We start from the raw sequence: 21,652 nt of genomic DNA, 5'->3' as shown, positions 1-21,652 counted from the left end.
CTTGACAAAATCAAAAAAGTCTTGAGTGGGACTTCAACACTCATGACTTAATTAATTTACCTTCATTTCTTGAATCAACGTAAAAAATTATTAAATTACAGTATGTAAAATGTGTGGATAGAAAATGGTGAAGAGCGCAATATGACTTGTTTAGGACTCAAAACTTAAACTTGAGAATTGACTTGGGACTTGCCTGTCGGGGTGGCTGTGGCTCAGGGAGGTAGAGTGGATTGAGTCTGAGGGACGGTGGTTTGATGCCCAGCCTCTGTGGTCATCGTGTCCTTGGGCAAGATACTGAACTCCAAATGCATGGCCAACAGTGTGTGAGTGTGCGTGAATGTTTATCACTCCTGATGATGAGTGCATGTGGCATCTTGTATGGTAGTCTCTGCCTCTGTATGAATGTGTGTGTGTGAATAAGTGAATGCTGACATGTGTTGTAAAAGCGCTTTGAGTGGTCGCAAAAATTGGAAAAGCGCTATCTAAATGCAATTGACCATTTTCTTGACTCGGGACTAATCAGTCTTGACTTGGGAGAGCAAAGACTTGACACTTACTTGTGACCTGCAAAACAATGCCTGTTCTGTAACTTTCAGCTTTCACACAGTGTAGGACAGAGCAAGCTGACATGTGTATGTACATCCACACACGTAAAGTCAAATAGTTTGACGGGAGTTCTTGGCAAGGCAGTGGGCTGGCCAATCAAATACATGCAGGAGCACATTCCTGCTAGATAACTTTGTAATGTGAACACTGCATTTCTACTGTGACTAAAGATACAATAATTGCTATTGTTGTAAAATCTTGTCTAACAGTTTTATAAATAAAACAAAAAATGTGTCTGAGGAGACTTCAGATCCATGGATACCTGGAGCAACACACCAACACAGCCTTTCATGATGTTTTAACACAGAGATGATTTTGGTTTGAATACCCACTTAGTCTTGTTAATGATCTAATCAATCAGCTGCTGGTATAATATGTTGTGTCTGGCTGCATTTACTAGGAGAGACGTTGGAGAATATGAGCTATTATGTATTTAAAATAACTTTAATATACATCATGAACCACATTCAGGTCAAGGATTAGAGTTTCGAATCCCTGGCATTAAAAGACAAGAGTAAACACCTCAGAGTTCATTAAAAGCTGCAGAGATAAGGCTCCAATGAGAAGCTACTGTCTCCACTGCTTTGTCAGGGTACAAAAAGGCCAGGACTTCCTGCTGGGAAGAGGAAGTGAGCTTGGAAGATGTAGAGGCGTGGGGGGCAGAGATTATCTCTCCACATTAACAGGCTTCACTGAACCAACAGAGAATTGTATGACCCGAGGATATCTGACATCACACTTTCAGATACACTTTGTGCCACACACGCACTTCAAAGCACTTTGTGTTTACATGTCAAAAAAAGAATCAGATTCCAGGATTAATACACACACAACTATCCACGCTTCAAAGCATGCCATCAAGAGTGCCATGTTTACGGACAGATTCAACCTAATATGGGTGAGCAGCTGGTTCAAGTATGATGAGGCTGCCACCTGATAAAGATACATATGGGCAAATATTCACAGTATTCACATGAACCCCAGCAGGTACTTCTGTAGTTGCCAGGGAGTACATGGAACATTTAGCAGTAGCTCAACTAAATTGAAAAAAATATATAAATACAAAAGAAAATCCACAGAGTCAGCTATAAAGCTGGACAATGTGTGTAGAAGTGCTTGAAAACTATTAGCAAGTGAGCAGATTGAAACACATACATAAATGTAATGGATAAATGGTTTAAATAGTTAACCAATTACCAGCTACATTGTTGAAATAACTAAAAGTGAAAGGTTGAAATAGCTAAAAGTGGTAGGAAAAGGCTCAAAGTAATGGCTAAAGGGTTAAATAATTACTTAGCCAAAAAAGTAATAGCTAGCTAAATTGTCTGCTAAATGTAATGGATACATGTCTGTAATAGCTAAACATAATGGATACATGTCTGTAATAGCTAAACGTAATGGATACATGTATGTAATAGCTAAATGTAATGGATACATGTCTGTAATAGCTAAACGTAATGGATACATGTCTGTAATAGCTAAATGTAATGGATACATGTCTGTAATAGCTAAACATAATGGATGCTAAACGTAATGGATACATGTCTGTAATAGCTAAATGTAATGGATACATGTCTGTAATAGCTAAATGTAATGGATACATGTATGTAATAGCTAAATGTAATGGATACATGTCTGTAATAGCTAAACGTAATGGATACATGTCTGTAATAGCTAAATGCAATGGATACATGTATGTAATAGCTAAATGTAATGGATACATGTCTGTAATAGCTAAACGTAATGGATACATGTCTGTAATAGCTAAATGTAATGGATACATGTATGTAATAGCTAAACATAATGGATACATGTCTGTAATAGCTAAACGTAATGGATACATGTATGTAATAGCTAAACATAATGGATACATGTCTGTAATAGCTAAACGTAATGGATACATGTCTGTAATAGCTAAACGTAATGGATACATGTATGTAATAGCTAAATGTAATGGATACATGTATGTAATAGCTAAACGTAATGGATACATGTATGTAATAGCTAAACATAATGGATACATGTCTGTAATAGCTAAACGTAATGGATACATGTATGTAATAGCTAAACATAATGGATACATGTCTGTAATAGCTAAACGTAATGGATACATGTCTGTAATAGCTAAACGTAATGGATACATGTATGTAATAGCTAAACATAATGGATACATGTCTGTAATAGCTAAATGTAATGGATACATGTCTGTAATAGCTAAACGTAATGGATACATGTATGTAATAGCTAAACGTAATGGATACATGTCTGTAATAGCTAAACGTAATTGATACATGTATGTAATAGCTAAATGTAATGGATACATGTCTGTAATAGCTAAATGTAATGGATACATGTCTGTAATAGCTAAACATAATGGATACATGTCTGTAATAGCTAAACGTAATGGATACATGTCTGTAATAGCTAAATGTAATGGATACATGTCTGTAATAGCTAAATGTAATGGATACATGTCTGTAATAGCTAAACATAATGGATACATTTCTGTAATAGCTAAACGTAATGGATACATGTCTGTAATAGCTAAACGTAATGGATACATGTATGTAATAGCTAAACGTAATGGATACATGTCTGTAATAGCTAAACGTAATTGATACATGTATGTAATAGCTAAATGTAATGGATACATGTCTGTAATAGCTAAATGTAATGGATACATGTCTGTAATAGCTAAACATAATGGATACATGTCTGTAATAGCTAAACGTAATGGATACATGTCTGTAATAGCTAAATGTAATGGATACATGTCTGTAATAGCTAAATGTAATGGATACATGTCTGTAATAGCTAAACATAATGGATACATTTCTGTAATAGCTAAACGTAATGGATACATGTCTGTAATAGCTAAATGTAATGGCTACATGTATGTAATAGCTAAACGTAATGGATACATGTCTGTAATAGCTAAACGTAATTGATACATGTATGTAATTGCTAAATGTAATGGATACATGTCTGTAATAGCTAAACGTAATGGATACATGTCTGTAATAGCTAAACATAATGGATACATGTCTGTAATAGCTAAATGTAATGGATACATGTATGTAATAGCTAAATGTAATGGATACATGTCTGTAATAGCTAAATGTAATGGATACATGTCTGTAATAACTAAACGTAATGGATACATGTCTGTAATAGCTAAACGTAATTGATACATGTATGTAATAGCTAAACGTAATGGATACATGTCTGTAATAGCTAAACGTAATGGATACATGTCTGTAATAACTAAACGTAATGGATACATGTCTGTAATAGCTAAACGTAATTGATACATGTATGTAATAGCTAAATGTAATGGATACATGTATGTAATAGCTAAATGTAATGGATACATGTCTGTAATAGCTAAACGTAATGGATACATGTCTGTAATAACTAAACGTAATGGATACATGTCTGTAATAGCTAAACGTAATTGATACATGTATGTAATAGCTAAACGTAATTGATACATGTATGTAATAGCTAAATGTAATGGATACATGTCTGTAATAGCTAAATGTAATGGATACATGTATGTAATAGCTAAATGTAATGGATACATGTCTGTAATAGCTAAATGTAATGGATACATGTCTGTAATAGCTAAATGTAATGGATACATGTCTGTAATAGCTAAACGTTCAAATATTTAGAGAGCTAACAAGTAACCGCAAGCTATGTGGCTGAACTCGTTCACTAAAAGTAATGTCGTGTAGTAGTAGGCTATGTGGCCATATTGTCGACAACATTGACAGTTCAATTGTATAAAAAAGTATTGTAACAATATCCACTTTTATATAATTAGTGGTTAATATCCAGTTTATTATATTCATTGTTGGAACATGACAGGTAGTGTTGATGAAGGGTTCTGAACCACTAAGAGTCTAACCTACATTTCTTTTGAAATAAACAGCAATAAATAATGACAAAATGCTGCAGAGTAGATCCAGGAGATATTACATAATTATGTGGTCACATTTATAACATCAGTGTATTGTCACACGTACACATGCAGTCTCTCTATGCAATCCTAAATTAGATTAACAATATGGCAGCCACATATCAGTATGAACTAACAGCAACAGGGGGCATAACGAATATGTTGCTTTGTGAACTCTGTTGACTAGAACTTGGTTGTAATCAGTGGTGGGCCATCAGGGCCAGCAAGGCCTTCTCTGCTGGCATCATCAGAATATACATTTTTTTATTTTATTTTTTTTCACAAATCTGTATTAAATTATTCCCCATAGTCTATTCTCTTCATTTCATAGCTTTCCTCTTGGTTGCGCTGCTTCCAGCCTCAGATCGAGATTTGGAGGTCTGGCCTTTATATTAGAGCTTTTATCCAATCATATTTCAGCCATCATGTGTTGCCAGGGTCCAAGAGATCTGCCCTGAGGCCTTCAGAATCAACCGTGCGGGCGCCTGTTGCTTAAAGTGAACGGAGACAAAACTGTGGCGTTAACCAATCAGATTTCGAGTTGGCGACACCGGGGCCAGCTAGAAGGCGTACGATAACGTCAGCACGTCCACGTCTTTTGATTGGATATGCACTATTGAGAGGCAGAGCTATGCAGAGCTAGCAAACTTTGAACGAGCTAACTCGTGTAGATTTCTACAAGCTGTTTTTTTTCAACCCACAATGGCTGAAAGAGGAGAAGAGATCGATTTGGTCGCAGATATAATTACAACGCCATTTTCAAGACAAACTTTTCAAGAAAAGATAGATCGTGAGAAGAGAACGGCCAACCCCGACGCTAGCGAGCCTATCACAGCCGGGAAAAGGGTTTGTCCGCCACTTTCAAATCTCTAACTACGAGCGGTACCCCCAGCTCACAGCCTCCGAGAGGCACTGCACATTGTACTGCTGGGAATGCCTGCTATTTACAACTAAATGTTTCGTAAATATTAATATAACTCTGTTGTTAGGGTGATGCAACGCCCGGTTATACTGCGTTTCTGTCTAAATGTATAGTTTCTAGAGCCATGGCGTCATAATGATGGTATTAAGAGGGGGAATAATTCAGGTAGGACTGTGTAGGACATCACTGAAGGCCTAGGTGTGAAATGTACGGCCCGCCACTGGTTGTAATGAATGACTTGTGACATGATGGCACAAAACTCAAAGACACAACATGAACTACATTAAACGTAATACACTGTACAGTACATAAGGAAGAATCACGCACTCTAAATTATCTGAACATTGAAATAACAGGAAATATCTGATCCATTTATGTTGAAAACACAACTTAAAGCATATTCCCCTTTCTTAAAATAACTAAACAGGACTTTCTGGTCCTCAAAGGCCCTATTAATTATATAATTACCTACATATTAAATAGTTATCTTGTGATCATGACGGAGGAAACTCACTTGAGAAAGCAAATGTATGGCTTTGTCAACGTCAAATTGGATTAATGTAGATAAAGATTATATCAAATTGGATCTGGTCATTTGACTCTTGAAATTAGATTAGTTGATCAGTGTCTCCTGTCCATGGCCACTTCCTCATGGACTGACTGTCAAAATCAATTGGGCAATCGGGCTGGATCTCAGCTAAACCGAGTCTGTAATCTCAAGATAACGAGATAATAAAGTCATGCTCATCATAAAATGATTAATGATTAGTGATATCTCAAGATAGTAATAAAATATAATCTGCTCTCAGCGAGGGTATGGCGCAGCCATCCTAAAGGGACAGTCCGCCCAAAAATCAAAAATACAATACAATTTGAGCACCACAAGTGTAGTCCAACACTCGGCAACTCACAACAAAACAATCAAGATTGATGAATAGCACCAAAGGTAAGAGGAAAGATATGTATTTTTGATTTTGGGCTGAATTGTCCCTTTAACCATACTATTATTTTACTACTTTTTCAGTTATGGACTTGAAAATGCGAGAACTTTTTGCACATTTGACACAAAATTCTGCTTTTAATATCACTCAAGATACTGTAATCAAACTTTCACATACTGATTACAGCTGAAGCGATTAGTTGATTAATTGATTAGTTGATTGACTGAAAATCAATCAATTTAGTTAATTAATTAATTATTTAAGTCAAATGTGGAGATTTGCTGTTTTTTTTCCAATGACAGTAAACTATTGGTTGGACAGAATAAGTCATTAAAATAAGTGAACTCCTTCTCTGTGTTTCTTATACTTGATAGACCTGACTAATGGTCCACTGATAACTGGCAGATAAATCAATAATGAAAATATTCACATTTCCAACTCGAGAATCTCACTTGACTCACTTATGCTGTTCTAACTCCAAAGGCATCGACAGCTACTTTCAATAATATAAAACATAAACAGATCATTTAAATCCTAAAACAATGTTATTTCATGAGTTCAAGTGAAGCACTCTTGTTTTTACTCTTTCAGTGTTTTTGTACTGTGACCACACCAAAGAAAATGAATGCAAACATTAAAGGGATTATAAAATGCAGCGCGAGTGGGTGAGGTACCTGCCAAGGACAGTTTAACCAACATGTGCATGTTCAAGCAAGGGGTTAGGAGAAAGAGAGAATGGAAGAAGAAGGAGGTAGAGGGAGACCGATGGGGAGACAAAACAGGAGGGAGTGCTCAGATAGTGCTGCAGTGCAGCCTGGGATAGGTCTTGAAGCAGAATGTGGCTGTGGCCTTTTTGGAAGGACTCCAGGGCTTGTAGTGCAGGTCTCCTTTGATAATGGGCCACAGTATGTGTAAGAGCGTTGGGCTGCAGCCAAGGTACACAGCCTTTTGGTAATAGTTAACAGAGTGGGCAAACAGTGGAAGTCAGCGGCATGGAGGTAGGTCAGAGAACTGCAGTAGACACATTGCTGCCCCCCTCCAGCCCAACCCTCCCTCCCTCCGCCTTCTCTCTCTCTCAGAGAGATCTGGCATAGCACTGGGACACTTGGCTCAGCTCCTAGCTCTTAGGTTTGAACTGGAGCTTCATGATTATGCTGTTGACTCATATAGGACAAAGTGTTGTAATTAGCACTCAACAAGATATTCTTCATAGAATGCTGTGGGATGTAAACAGTCCTCTACCAGGAACACAGGATCTGACTGTACCTGTTTTGAAAGCTGTCTATTTCCAATTTACTTTTATTGTTGTGATTTTTCAGGGTAATGGATGACCTCAGTAATGACATCAATAAAAACTGTGCAACTACTAACATGCATGCATTTCTAGCGTAAAACACTAAAGCCTCGCTGGAGAACATTCCGAACATTGTACAAACACACGTGTGTAAAATGGAAAGAATGCTAAAAAAGGACAAACTGGACACTTGTGTTAATGAAGAGTCGGAAAGTGAAGATCAAAAGCACTGGACAACGCTTGAAATGAATGCATTCCTCTATTATAATTCTCTTTACACATCTTTTACTATCGTCACCATGAAGTTATTTATAGTGATAGTGTGCTGCAGGAATGTGTCCTAAAGCTGGATATGAGTTTGTATTTTTGCACTTCCTGTTCCCTCGTCTCGAAGTCAATGTGTTTTTTGAATGTGTTTTTATCTAATTGCCTGAAGAGAATTCTGTGGTTAACACAAGCTTAAGAGATCTTAACATTTTGTTCTACGACATGAAATACGTCAGTAAATACCCCGCTCGCAAATTTTGACGCTTGGACGTGTCTTAAAAAAAGGCGGTTGCTAACAAGTAGCTAAATGAGAGTACAGAGGTTGTTGGGGACATGAAACGACGTGGAGTCATGCGACCGTGATGTAGTTTGTTTGTAGCCTAATGTTAGCTTTTCCTATAGAAAATTCCCATTGGCTTTTTGTCGAGGGAAACTATGATGCTAACTTCCGCTTCATTTTCATATTTAATATTATTGTAGTCGGTCATGGAGACTTAATGCTCCTGAAAATAAGATTTTGACTCAGTGACATGAGTGGAACATTACGTGTCATCTGTGTCCACGACCATTAGTGGCTGACCATGTCACATCTCATTTGGCAGAGATTATAAATGTTATGTTGTTTCTGTTACCACAATGTTAGCTCGTCTCGGAGATTCTTCATGGTCACATTAAGAGGTAGAGGAAGAAGTGCTACGCTCATGTGTGTATGTGTGTATTGTGTGTGTGTGCACGTCTCGCTTTCAAGTATTCCCCGCAGTCCCAGACAGTCCAAGGACTCAACAGTGGTAGACATGTCATTACCCAATCCTCTGCCAACCTGCTGCTCTAATCTCAGAGTGAGCAGACCAAACACCAAACCACACACAGCTCTGCTTTAGTCTTCAGAGCTGGCTTTCAGGGACGCTGTGGTGTAATGCTGTGCTAACCCTAACCTAGGGCCGAGAACAAAGAGCAACACCATGCTCCACTCCCGCACAGCAATCTGGGGGTTTAAATAGCAGGCTGTGAGGGAATGGGTCCTGGCAGCTATAGTCACCAACAGATAGTCACAAAGTAAAAAAGGAGCTCATTTGTTTCCATGCAGCCATACAAATATGCCTTGTTAGGTGTCAAGGACTACTTTTCGGCTGCTTTGGAGCGGCTCCCACACAGGAGGTTATCAGGTGAATGGCCCTGATGCGACAACATGGCCCTGTTCTCTCAAATACAGACTGCCTTTTGATCCGCCCACCTGATTCCAGTGAACCGCTGCACACCAAGGGCAGCTGACATTGAAACAGCGAGGATCTGTTTTTTTACTTGGAGACTGCAGGAAGCCTAATGTTGGAGTAAGTGTAAATACTAAGGTTATGTAACACAGATTTCGATGATATTCCCCCGGCTTTATCCCATCCTCACAAAGTCCCAGTCTGTGGTCAAGGCCATCTGAAGACAGTAATCTGAACACATTTCAAATGGAAAACCAACACAGCATGCTGGCATGGAAAAGCCAAGATAGTAATGCTCCTTTGAGCAATTTCGACAATGAAGTCATTTGTGTTTCTGTTGCTGACTGGTGTTAGTTGTTAGTGTTGGCTGCACCCCTCTCCAAAGGGTTAAACATGAGGGGAGTCAGTGGCTGTCCAAGCCTCTCTTAGAGCACCCTAAACAGCAGCTTGTCAGCATTCCTGCTGGGTGCCAAGGTATTTACTTTGGACAAGAGATGGAGGCACTGTGAGGGACTGCTTCTAATTAGGAGCCGCCAGTCAGGAGGTCATGGCCAATTGGAACAGGCCTCCTAGATACGCAGTCCTTTCCTGAGGGCTGTTGGACAGTGCAACAGGCACAGTCAAGTTTGGGTTTAGTTGTTTTTGGAGCGTGCAACAAGGTCACTGCTTGGCTGTGCGGAATCGGTTATTCCACCTGCGGTAAGACTAATAGACGGCTTTAAAACAAACCAATTTAATTTTATAAGCATAAATCTTGACACAGACCTGAGAACCGTGGCAGTAAAACTAGTTCCTTCCCTAGCAAACTAGACCCAGTATAATTTGGTAATAATAATAATAATATCTATTTAGCATGTTGGATTTGGATCTGGATCACTGTGCTGTAGTGCAACATGGACACAAATGAACGAGTAGAAGCAGACTGACAAAGTGGTACTGATGGAAGTGGAAGGACTAGTGTGAAATGTATTTGTCAGTGGATGCATATGTACATGTAACGCCAAAGGCCATGTGACACAACGAAATTCTCTCAGCAGGTCACATGGGACTTTGTCTATGCAGGTCTGAGTGTACATGTTCAACCAAAACTCCCTGAAGGGGAAGCGGAAGACTCTCCCCACAGGTGAACGGAGATGAACACATCAGTTAAACACACTTCTTTGGCAGACATACAAACCATTGTATGCACATTTCATTTAGTCCAACCGAGAGACCAGCCATCCATCATGCTGGCAGGCATGTGACTGGAAGTAGGATGATCAGCCATGTTCACAGAGAACAATCATTCACCTCCCGCTCACACAGCAGTCATGAGCAGGCAAGCAGCTACAAAGGGCAAAGACACAGCAGTATTTCAAGCCAAAAAAGTGAATAACATTAGTAATTTTCCATTGACAGTATTTTATATTGCTAAACACTAGCTGTTCCCTGGAAACAACACAACATTCTCGGAAAAACACAGGGTGATAAGTCTTTCCCAAGCAGCAATCTCAAGGTCTGAAAAGTGCATTTAAACCTGCATTATTTCTAATGGCCAGCAGGGGGCGACCTCACTGAGTTTGAAAAAACAAGTCTAAATGTAAAGAAGTCTATGAGAAAAATGACCCTTCTTCTCACTTGAGTTATCACCTCGGTAAACATTTTCCTGATGAGTTCATGTTCTCAATCGTTAGTTTCACGTCTTCTTCAATACAGCATGATGTTCATTTAGTAAATTATGGCCCCATTGAGAGTAAAATAGACGATAAAGCAGGGTATGCTTAAGGGTGTGGCTACCTTGCTCACCAAGCTAGTTCACTAGCAATAGTTTCTAACCTAGCATTTACTATGCGTGCCTCCAGAGCTGTGAAGTTCCTGCTAATACAACACACGTTCGTTAAACACATTTGATTGGCGAAACACGGGTTGGCTTTGAAGCCGTCAAAGGAAACACAATGTATTTGTCAGCAAGGTTGGCACTGCACACTCATAGGGAGTTTGTTCGGCTGCAAACTCTTCTGTTGCAACAAAGTAGCTGCTCAACAAGTGTTTCCTGCCCCAAGAATTCTGGGTTCTGTAGTATCTAACTGCATACGTCAACCAGGACTGAAATCGTATAACTTGAACTCATTCTATAAGCCAAGTCATGGAAACGCATCCCAATATAAGCTATCAAGTGAAAACATCTTCAAGCAGAATGATAACAAAATTCATTCAATGCTAAAAACGCGGCATATACGTGGGATTTGATTAACTAAAATGAAGAAAGAAAAGACAGAATTTCATAAATTGTCCAATAGTGGGCAGGTTGTTAATGTTTTACTTGTTAGCTACTGCATATCCCATGTTGAAAAGTACACATGATGAGTGGCATGTGGACTTCATGAGACTAATAGTGTATATTACAATACTCCAAGGCCATCTGAATGCCAGTATTTCAACATGACTCAAGCCACTTTGGTGCTGTTTCATGTTTGCCATTTGCGGTCAGCTTTTTTAATTCAATAAATCAAACTCTTCATGAAGCAGGGAAGTATGAGCACCATTATCGCAACTAACACTGAAGCCTTTCTGTGAAGAAGGCAAAAGAAAGGGTCAAAAACAGGACATGCTGTTTGTTGTTTGGAAGTGACCATGTGACTTTTGCAGACATAAAGCATTTTTTGTCAGCAGCATTATCTCCCTAGATCTGGGGTTACAATATGGCTTTTGTAGTCATGCAGCACTGAAAGATCCAAGTCACTTTGATCCCGCTTAATAGAGTTTGGTAAATGATCTCAGTATGGGAGCTCCGCCTCCTGTGCACACACACACACACTCACAAAAACTCACTCATGCTTGTACACACATACATAAAGAATCAGACCGTCACACAGGTGAAAGCTCCTCTCCTTGCGGATCGTTGAGCCAAGCGTTCAAGCAGAAAAGCATAAAATGTGGTTCCACTCAGAAGACTGTGTGAAGTGCTCTCTGCAGATTCTGCTTTTAAACAATATCACTGCAGCTCTGACGCACATGTATCTGTCACAAACATGTAGTTCAAATAGTTTTTATAGCTTCTCAAACAGGAACCAAACAAATTTGTAATGAGATTACATTCCTGGGAGGTGTTATTGCTGTATTTGCCAAAGCGGCAAGCACAAAGCAAAAAAGAAAAAAGAAAATGCCTGAGAGAGTGAGTGAAGGAGCAACAGGGAGCCGGAGAGAGGGAGGGAGTGTGTCAGAGAGCATTTATCTGTGGTATGGTGATGACTCTTTTCCTCCAACCTCTCAGCAAACTAAGCGCTTCCTGCCTTTTGAGTACATGTAGCCATTTTTGTCCTTGAAACTAAAGCACATGCAATGAATTACAACCATTTTAAAGAGCTGTCAAGAAACAAGAGAGGGCTGGTTAGAGGAGAGGAGGTGAGGAGGAGGAATTTGAAGCTGCACTTTTAAGGCCCCGTCACACAGTGCCGTATGGCAGAAACGTACGCTGGCGCATATGAAAATTAGCATATACAACGTATATGAACGTATACAGAGCCTATTGATAGCGTATCATGTACTTATACAAAACGTATCAGAGCGAATGGCCAACGTATTCGACGAATGCCCAACAGATGTATAATGCATTCCTTCGCCGTATGGCGGAAACTATGTCTGTGTATACGGAATATCGACAATACGCCGGTGTACGTTGTTGAACGCTGAGGCCATGAAACGTTTTTTTGAGCATATTCAAAAACGTTTCACAGCCTCAGCATCATTTTTACTATGCACACATAAGCATAGTAAACAAACGTTTGGCATTGCTTATCTAGAAGCCAAAGATCTTTTGTTGCAGTTGATAAAAAAAAGTATTCAGCAGGAAAACAGATTGTGTAAGCTGTGTAGGAGAAGTGGAAAGTATATACCATTTTCTTTTGTACTGTACATACTCTGATGATTGAAGAATCTCAAATGAAATGGCTAGAAAAACACAAAGAAATCTAGTGTACAGATAGTTCAAAAAGGGTTAAGAAGAGGCTGTAACCCTAACCCTAACAAGCTGATGTGTAGCAGGTATAATGATTAACATGTTCACCATCTTAGTCTAGCATGTTAGCATGCTAACAATGTCACTATGATGGCAGTACATACAATAGATGATGAGACATTTCACTAAAAAACATCAATTTCAACCTCACGGTGGCACAAGAGGACGAGTCATTAGGATTCATCAACTGGGCACCATGAATATTTGTTCCAAATGTCATGACAATCCACCCAATCGTTAAGACATACTTCAGTCTGGACCAAAGGGGTCACTGCCATCCCTGAAGCCATTAGCATGAATACAAAGTGGAATGGGTGTTGAAATTTCATTTCAAAAGCCTGGAAGAGAAGGTAAGATGGACCATTTCATCTATTCATCCAGTATTTCACAATGTTTTGTTAGTGAATTGCAAAAATATGATTTTACAGTGAAAGAATGAAAATCTGATCTGAAAATGATTTGAATTGGTTTTCTTTATTTTGAGAACTCTTTTGTGTTTGAAAATGAAGACAAAACATTCTTGCTTCATAGAAAGCAGACACGGTCACCTTCCCCAGCACTGGCATCTGAATTCTACTGACGTATGGTGCAATTGTCATCTGTTGCAACATGGTTCTCTGTAAATCTCTATAAATGTGGCCATGATCCCCAGAGAAGGGATAGCTTGGCCTCCACGCCCGCCATGGATCAGCAGGCTTTCCTCTGTACTCCCAGTGGATCAGTTTCAACTGGAAGGTTGGAGGACAGGTGTTTCACTTGACCTGCACCGACAGGACACGTTCAGAAAGGTCGCACAAGAAACCCATCTCACTGGGAATGCAAAAATGCAAAAGTATTATCAACTGTTTAACCCTACATAATTGGATTCCACTGACCCTGAAAGCACCCTGGCCCCGCCTGGCCTTATGTCAGGTACGGTGCCATCAAAGGAAAATGAATGCATGTGTGTGTATGTGAGTGCGTGCATGTGCTCTTTTATAGTCCTTGGTGACTCACTGCTCTCCATTGTAATGGCTGTGTGGCTACACGATGGCACAACTTAAAAGAGCTGTGTAATCCTTCAGTGCCCTGCTGGTTTCTCAGAGGGACAGACAATAAAACTGCTCAAAAAGAAGAGCGAGACCAAGCCTGTATCATTAACATTTCAGTTAAGTGTGTATGTGTTTTCAGGTTTTTCCACCACTTTGTTTGACATCAATAAAGTGTGTGAATGTGAAAGCACACACACAAACATAGTGGAGGAGGAGGACTTATGGGCGATATGGGTATTTCAACGGCCGATGCCGATATTTGGAGAGCAGGGCGGCCGATGAATACTAAGGAGGACAAGCCGTCACTCTGATGGGAGATCTGGTAATGCTGTTTGTTTGATAAACTTATCAAGAATAATTGTGATTTGAGGTTTGCATGTCACTAGCAACAAACTCTGTGTATCCAAGAACCCTAAAAATGGAGTAAATGATTTCCTATCAGACAGACTTCTCTTGGAGATTAGTTACGGAAAATGTTTTCCTTTTTTATCAAGCAGCAAAAAAGATGAAGCATGACGTGTTAATTTGCCTTATTTGACACCGCAAATCATGGGATGTGAATATTGTGCATGCGCACATCGCAATGTTGATGCAGAAACGTTATCGTGCCCTGATGTTCCCTTTTTCCTCTCCAACTCCCCTGTCTGTGGGCCAGTTCAAGGGCAGGTCCAGTAGTAATTCCTTTACCATACTACATTTTGTGTGTGTGTGTGTGTGTGTGTGTGTGTGTGTGTGTGTGTGTGTGTGTGTGTGTGTGTGTGTGTGTGTGTGTGTGTGTGTGTGTGTGTGTGTGTGTGTGTTTGCATGCTCTACAGAGGTGTGCTACAATAAAAACGTGGAATTAAGCATGTGACACTTTTGCACAAAGTCAGTGACTGGATGAGTGATATTTGCACGAGGAGAGCTATGAAAAGTAGAAAAGAATGTGTTGAATAACATTCATGAATTCCAGATCTGGTCTAATGACTTAAAAAGAAGTGGGCCGGCAGGATTAAGAGATTTGCCATGTTGCCTCTACCTGCCTCTCCCTTCTTCCCAGTGTCCTGAGAAACATCCCAACAGCCATCTCTTGTGGAAGAGGGTGGACAGGACAGCACTCGCCCCTGCTTCCTGTGCTGCAGGCTGCAGCTTTGTTAGATCCCTGCTCAGGAGAAACCATTAGTCCAGAGCTTGTCTGATAGTTTGGACACACGTGGGGGTCTGTTCAAGGCAAGAGCCAGAGGCAACATGGAATCGTACTCTCCGATCACTAAGAGGAAGGAGACGATAGAAAAGCCATAGCAGGCTGCTGAACTGATGACCATATGGAAATACAAAAGGACAAACATGTCTTCACAGCAGATCTGTGTGAGCTGGCCACATAAAGGAATGTGAATAATCTCTGCATCAACAGCGCTGAAATGTTTCTTATGTTAAAATGCTGGCTTTAATGTTGACGTTTGTCCCTGAATAGCCTTCCTTTTTTTTTTTTTTTACACAAACAGCAGTTAATCACAGAAAAGTCAGCATATTTTTCAACAGGCGCTGTGGCAAAGCAGGGGGAAATTGTGAGCTTAAAGCGATTTCATTCATACCTTTATATAACTGCCAGTGTCGCCGAGGGGCAGATGGGACAGATGGGGACGTGCAGCAAAATTCAGAGCAGGCCTATTCTACTGTTGCTACTTTTACTGTTACTGTATTGTAAAACAAACACTTCAGTGAGTGAATCTGTTCGCAAAATGTTGGATTTAAACATGGAGGTTGTTCCAGGTTTAATGTAAAATATAGCACTTGTCATCCACACTAATCAAATAATAAGCCATTTTACCGTCAAGATATTCCTTACAATATCCACATCCCTGTGTCTAGGTATATCAAATCTTCCAAAAACTTCAAGGATTTGGAGTCAAACCCATTCTCTGATCCCATTCTGATGATACTACCTTTTTATCTTATCAAGAGTTCTCACACAACTAGGCATTTCGAGGGTTGATATTAAACACTAAAAGCTCCAGGCACCTAAACATGAATACATATATGTATGTTATGCCACACATATAAAAGCAAAGCTATGTGCAGCAGTACTTCCAACAATGTAAAGCAGTGAGGAGCCCTGAGGAGCCCTGGACAGGCTGTTATCTCATCCAGGGAGATAGGAAGTATGGACAGGAAATCTAGAGGGAGGGGGAGGAGAGGGCCCATATGGGAAGTGCAGTGTAAACAGTCTCGGTTTTTAATCATCCCAGCTCACGTTCGGAACTGGACGCACTTTGATGTTCTCCCTCAGCGCCGCCTCCGCCCTCCCATCCCTCGTTCCCAAACGGCCGTGCTGAGGGCCAGCCAGGGAAACATGCAGATAGTGGGCTCGGACAGCGGAGGGTTTAGGGAGAGACGAAGAGGCATTCAGTACCTTGTTGGACACCGAGAAGGGAGGCGAAAGAATGTGAAGTGGTGCACAGTTAACTGGTGTTCAGTCAATTGCCTTCCCTGCCTTAATTATAGCTGATGTATTTAAGGGAGCTCTCAAAGGTCAATTCAACATTTCAAAGTAGAAAGTCCTGTAGTCCTGTAATTAGGCACAATGCCCATTGGAGGATAAACTTCCAACTCCTTCTCTTCAAAGAGGACAGTTGACAATACTTTCAAGTTCAAAGGTATCACAGAAGCCTTTGCACTTCTCCTCTGCTCATAATGCAAGCCTCAATTTGGAAAGAGGGAGAGAGTCAAAATTCCTCAGCACTTGTATTTGTCCAAATACTGCTGGCCAGAGCCCAGCCAGTGTTCCAATGAACGTGTTCATTCAGAGGACAGGGCATACTTCCAGAGAGATCACAGTTTAATAGATCAGAGGGAGATGAAGCAAAGTCTTATGACTCGAATGCACTGAGGGAAAAAATGGGATTTTTCTTCTAGCCTGAGCACTCTGAGGTTATTCCTCACCTGTTAGCAAACATGGTCCAAACAGGATCTGATGATTTCTAAGAGAAATAACTTCAGTTCTACAAGAAAACTTACTTCAAAAGGCTACAATACAGCACAAAAACACTTTCTCAACATTTGTACGACTTTTTAAATGACATTTCTGTTTAACTTCTAGCTCAGAAGAGCACATTAATCAAGATCAGCATGTGGCCAAAAAGTAATAACTGTAGCTTATGAAAAGTGATTGTAATGCTTCAGCGTGATCCAGAGTTGAGTCTGGGATAGCTTCAGGGACTCCTAAAGTGCATTTGCTGAACTCTCAGAGAGTAATTATGCTTACAATAAGACAATTTGGCTCTGTGGTCATGATAATACATGAAGTGTGGACAGTTTAAACACAGAGGAGAGAGCGCAATCTAAGATAAAAAATAAAAGAAGGACAAAGAGTGAGGCAGAGAATCTATCTATGGAACTCAACCTCCTTTCCAGCCTCCCCCCCACCAATCAACAGGGAGACAAGAACATAAAGCGGGACCATAAAGCAGCCTGCAGAGGCAATGAGGACCTGTTGGAACAGGCCTAAGCTGCAACAAAGAGCATCCTGCAGCATAACACCACCTCTGTGCACTGTGGGAACAGCCCTGACAAAACTATACCTTCCCCGCCTCGGACAGAACCACAATCAACGGTCTGCCTTTGGGAAACAAGGAAACAGAAGAGCGGACAAAACCAACTGTACAGACTTTTTTAAGGCAGAAGAAAGCAAGAAAAAACAGGGATATTATGAGCAGAGGATTAAGACTACGACATAATAAAGAATATTAGTTTGAATGAGGTACTAGTGCATCTTTCTCCCTAGGGCTTAGTCCTCTTATAGTCGATTAGTCAACTAGTTGGTCGTTTTGGTCTCAGATATAATTTTTTGAATGCTGTTTTCATGCCGAACTACCTATTTACAAGAAACCTATGAGCATGTCTCTGGTAAACACAAGATTTAAAAGCAAACTTTTGCATGATTCTTTGTGGAGAAACTTTACAGATCTGTAGATAAAATAAACTAATCGATTAGTCGCCAAAATGGTATGAGTATTAGTGGACTAATAATTTCTTTAGTCGAGGAAAGCCCCACTTTCTTCACACTTTCAGGAAATCACTCTGTTACCCATGTGCTATCTTACAGTATGTTGCTGAAGCACCTTTGTAACGGGGTTAATAACTGTCCATGTATTCCCTCTACAGCACATATGTATTTGGATCACTACAAAAAGTAACTGTGCAAGGTTTTATGAGAAAGAAAAAATAAAGCTGGAAATCCCAGAAAGCTGGAAGTGTCTTTGATCTCACCTGCGCTGTGATGTGCATCCATAACATGTTGTCAACATCCCACACAGACACATTAAAAGCCAAATCAGTTTTAAGTGGAGAGGTGTCTAACACTGGGCTTTCTCTGTGGAGAAGCCATGTAAATCCTTATCAATTATGGCTAACTGCAGCATCTGGCTTGCCATTGACTAAACCTCCCACGCCTGGTGAGTGAGAAGAGACAAGATCCTACAATGCCTCATATCTGTCGTCCCGTTTCTCTGGAGACGGTAAATAAATTGACACAGCCAAAGCTTCAAGGCCCGGGAACCTTAATCCACTCCTGAATCCTAAATATGCGCAGTGAATAGAGCACATACTTTACATGTGCAAGGTAACAGCAAGATTTTGTCCAGGCCTAAATGGTAAAAATAAATGTTTTGCTTAAATTTAGTTTGAAAGTCTAAACATGATTTCAAACACACCAGGACATTAAAAATGTTGGAAGAGCATTACATGACATACATAGTAAGATATCATCTTTGAAAAGATAAACATGAAAAGGTTGGCAACCTCAACCAAACCCATGTTTTTTAAATAGATTGAAGACAAAATACCCTTAATAACACCTGTGTGTCATCACTTTTGTTCAAGGGATTTACAATTTCTGTCTTCGCATGCTGAGTGGGAAACTGTGGTATTGTGAGCAGCTCTCAGGAAGATGCAGTGTGCTGTGTAACCCATGGTCACTACAGTATGTTGATGGCGGCTAGCAACAAGTACAGGTGTTAACATCATTTAGTTTATCAGACAGTGGATGCTGTGTACAGTTTTTAGAGAAAAGAAAGAGAAACATGTGGGTCCGTGCACAGAGGGAGTGATGCACCAAGAGGCAGGACAGTGTGTCCTGAAAACTCATTTTCAAATTAATGCTTTTTATATTGGACTTTTAATGTTTAATTATTACTCTCCGGTGGACACCATTTAACTTCATCAATATTGTTTCAATACTGTACACTGGGAGAACATTCAAGTTAGGAAATACTGTCTTTGTAAATGATCTGTCCATTTGTACATATAGAAGAGTAGTAGAACGATGAGGGGTCCCCTGGGACAAAGTGGTTATGAGAACAACATGTCAATGTTTATCAAAGCAAAATGATGCCGAGTGGTAAGACTGTCCATCGAGACCAAATATCCCCCCTTATCCACATTAAGTGTCTTTAGGCAAGACATTACATTCGTAACAGCTTTGAGGGCGCTATTCACTTGCAGGGTGGCCTGGAGAAACTTTGAGCCCCAGCTGAACAACAGGTGCCCACCCGCACCCCTGGTAGCATATCTAGTGAATTCCTCATTTTAGTCTTTGTCTGAAGGTAAAGGATGAGTGAGAATAGGAAGCCCAGGTGTGGAAATGCATTGTTTGTGGATGCTCTTTTTAAGACACCTTACCTGCATTAGTTTTCCCTCCGCGTAGCCGGCACTTCCTCCCACGAACACCCCTTCCAGAGTGATGGGCTTTCCCGTCGGCTCGTGATTCAGCAGTGCCACCTTGATGACCGCTCGGAGGGCCGGCCGCTCGGACTCCAGGCCCGGCTGGCCCAGCACCACCTGCAGGGCCGCCATGAGCAGCCACGGCCAGAGCCCGGCCAGGCGCCGCTGGGGGACGGTCATGGCCTCGGCTTTAGCGGTGGTGCCCGGCCGCACATGGTGGACTTCAAAGCAGGCAAGCGCCGCGGATAGACAAACGGAAAAAATATGTGTATATATTTATACGTCCCCTCTTCTTCTTTCCGCCTCGACGACTAAACTGATACAATCCAAACTTTTAAAGCTGGAGGACTGCCATCATAACTCATGCGTGAATGTCCTAAAACTTCCATTCAGCACCAGAGATAATATTCAAACTCTACACGTTATAGAAATGCTGTGCCCACCTGAGACAAAGCCTTCGTTACAGAATATCTTCCGAGATACAATAAGCTTGAGTGAACTTTTATCCAGTGTTATTGATGTGGGTCGCGAAACATTGCACGCTCAAATGCACCATGAAGACACGCTGTGTTGTGTTGGAGCTTGAAGTGTGCATTGGTTTTCCAGCAGCCTGGTCTTCAGGAGATACTCAACAAATGTCTTCATTTGTAACGTGTTTGCGTTATGTTTGAGCGGCTGTATCCTCTCCCAGAAGAAGGGCAGGTCCTGGCAACAGTGTATCAATCTTCATCCGTATCCAAACTACTATTAATATTACAGTGTACACCAGTCACTGTACCTTACAATCACATTTTGCGAGTTGGCAAACAGCGTCAGAAGATATAGCACATCCTGTGGGCGCCACATTTTCTGGATAATTCCACAAAAAACGCAGAAAAGCAAAGACTTGAACTTCAAAGGCTGAGTTACAGGTTGCCGCCGGAAAGTTATAAGGCATGTTGGATGATAGTGCAGTGCCAAAAAGTTGGGTAATATGTTTTACAACCAAGGAGTTGCGAAAAATAAATCTCGAAGAAGTTGTTAAATTCAGTACACCGGTCTATCTAATTATTAACCAAAGCAAATGGACCGTTGACTTACTTCGCTTATAGCTTGGTAATTATACTGGGTCCGACACCAAAGCTACTCCTCTAACAGACCCATCAACTTATTTTCTACAGTCGGTGTTCATAAACGCTGTAAAAAAGAAAACACAGGCATTCCCCTGAGTTCAGTGCCTCCGCTGCACTCTAAGAAATCAGATACGATCCTCCTGAGAACACCGAGGGAAAATGAATTGTTTATCAAAATCATCAACGATTACAGAGTAGAAATACTACAAAAAGTACGGAATAAAAGTGGTCCAAACTCCTTGTAGTCTCCATTTAAAGTTGATAAAGTGGAGAGACACCGTGTACAGTTATGACAAAAGTCTACCTCCCGGACTTGTCTCTCGCTCCCCTGGGATCTCATTGACACTCTACCTGCTCTCTGTCCTGCTGCCTTCCCGTGCTGTCGGAGATTTGGGAATTTTAAAGAAACGATGCGCATGAACAAACATGATGTGTTTGGGCACGGATGGATTTTTGTAATCTGGTTTCTTTAAACGAGGGAGAAACCTACTTAACAAATGGTGTTACAAGTACTTTAATGATGTGTAATGATGCTTCTGTCTAAATTAAAAGTAAAAGTTACAACTCCTATTTTCAAGAAATGTAGTGTCAAATTACAGTCGATGATAAT

The 21,652-nt window shown here is 40.5% G+C and overlaps 1 protein-coding gene across 1 annotated transcript in view; it reads right to left on the bottom strand.

Annotated features, from left to right (window-relative positions):
* The window catches only part of rnf43 (ring finger protein 43), an 87,451-nt gene extending 66,093 nt beyond the window's left edge, over positions 1 to 21,358 (bottom strand). The window contains exon 1 of the mRNA XM_029449030.1: positions 19,889 to 21,358. Coding sequence (XP_029304890.1) covers positions 19,889 to 20,110 — 222 coding nt within the window. The 5' untranslated portion in view covers positions 20,111 to 21,358. The remainder of the gene's footprint in view (positions 1 to 19,888) is intronic.
* Positions 21,359 to 21,652: the final 294 nt, after the last annotated feature.

The sequence above is a fragment of the Cottoperca gobio genome, chromosome 14 (genome assembly GCF_900634415.1).
Source record: "Cottoperca gobio chromosome 14, fCotGob3.1, whole genome shotgun sequence".
NCBI classification, from domain to species: domain Eukaryota; kingdom Metazoa; phylum Chordata; class Actinopteri; order Perciformes; family Bovichtidae; genus Cottoperca; species Cottoperca gobio.
The sequence above is the reverse complement of the archived record's forward strand: the minus strand, read 5'-3'. Positions and strand labels throughout refer to the sequence as shown.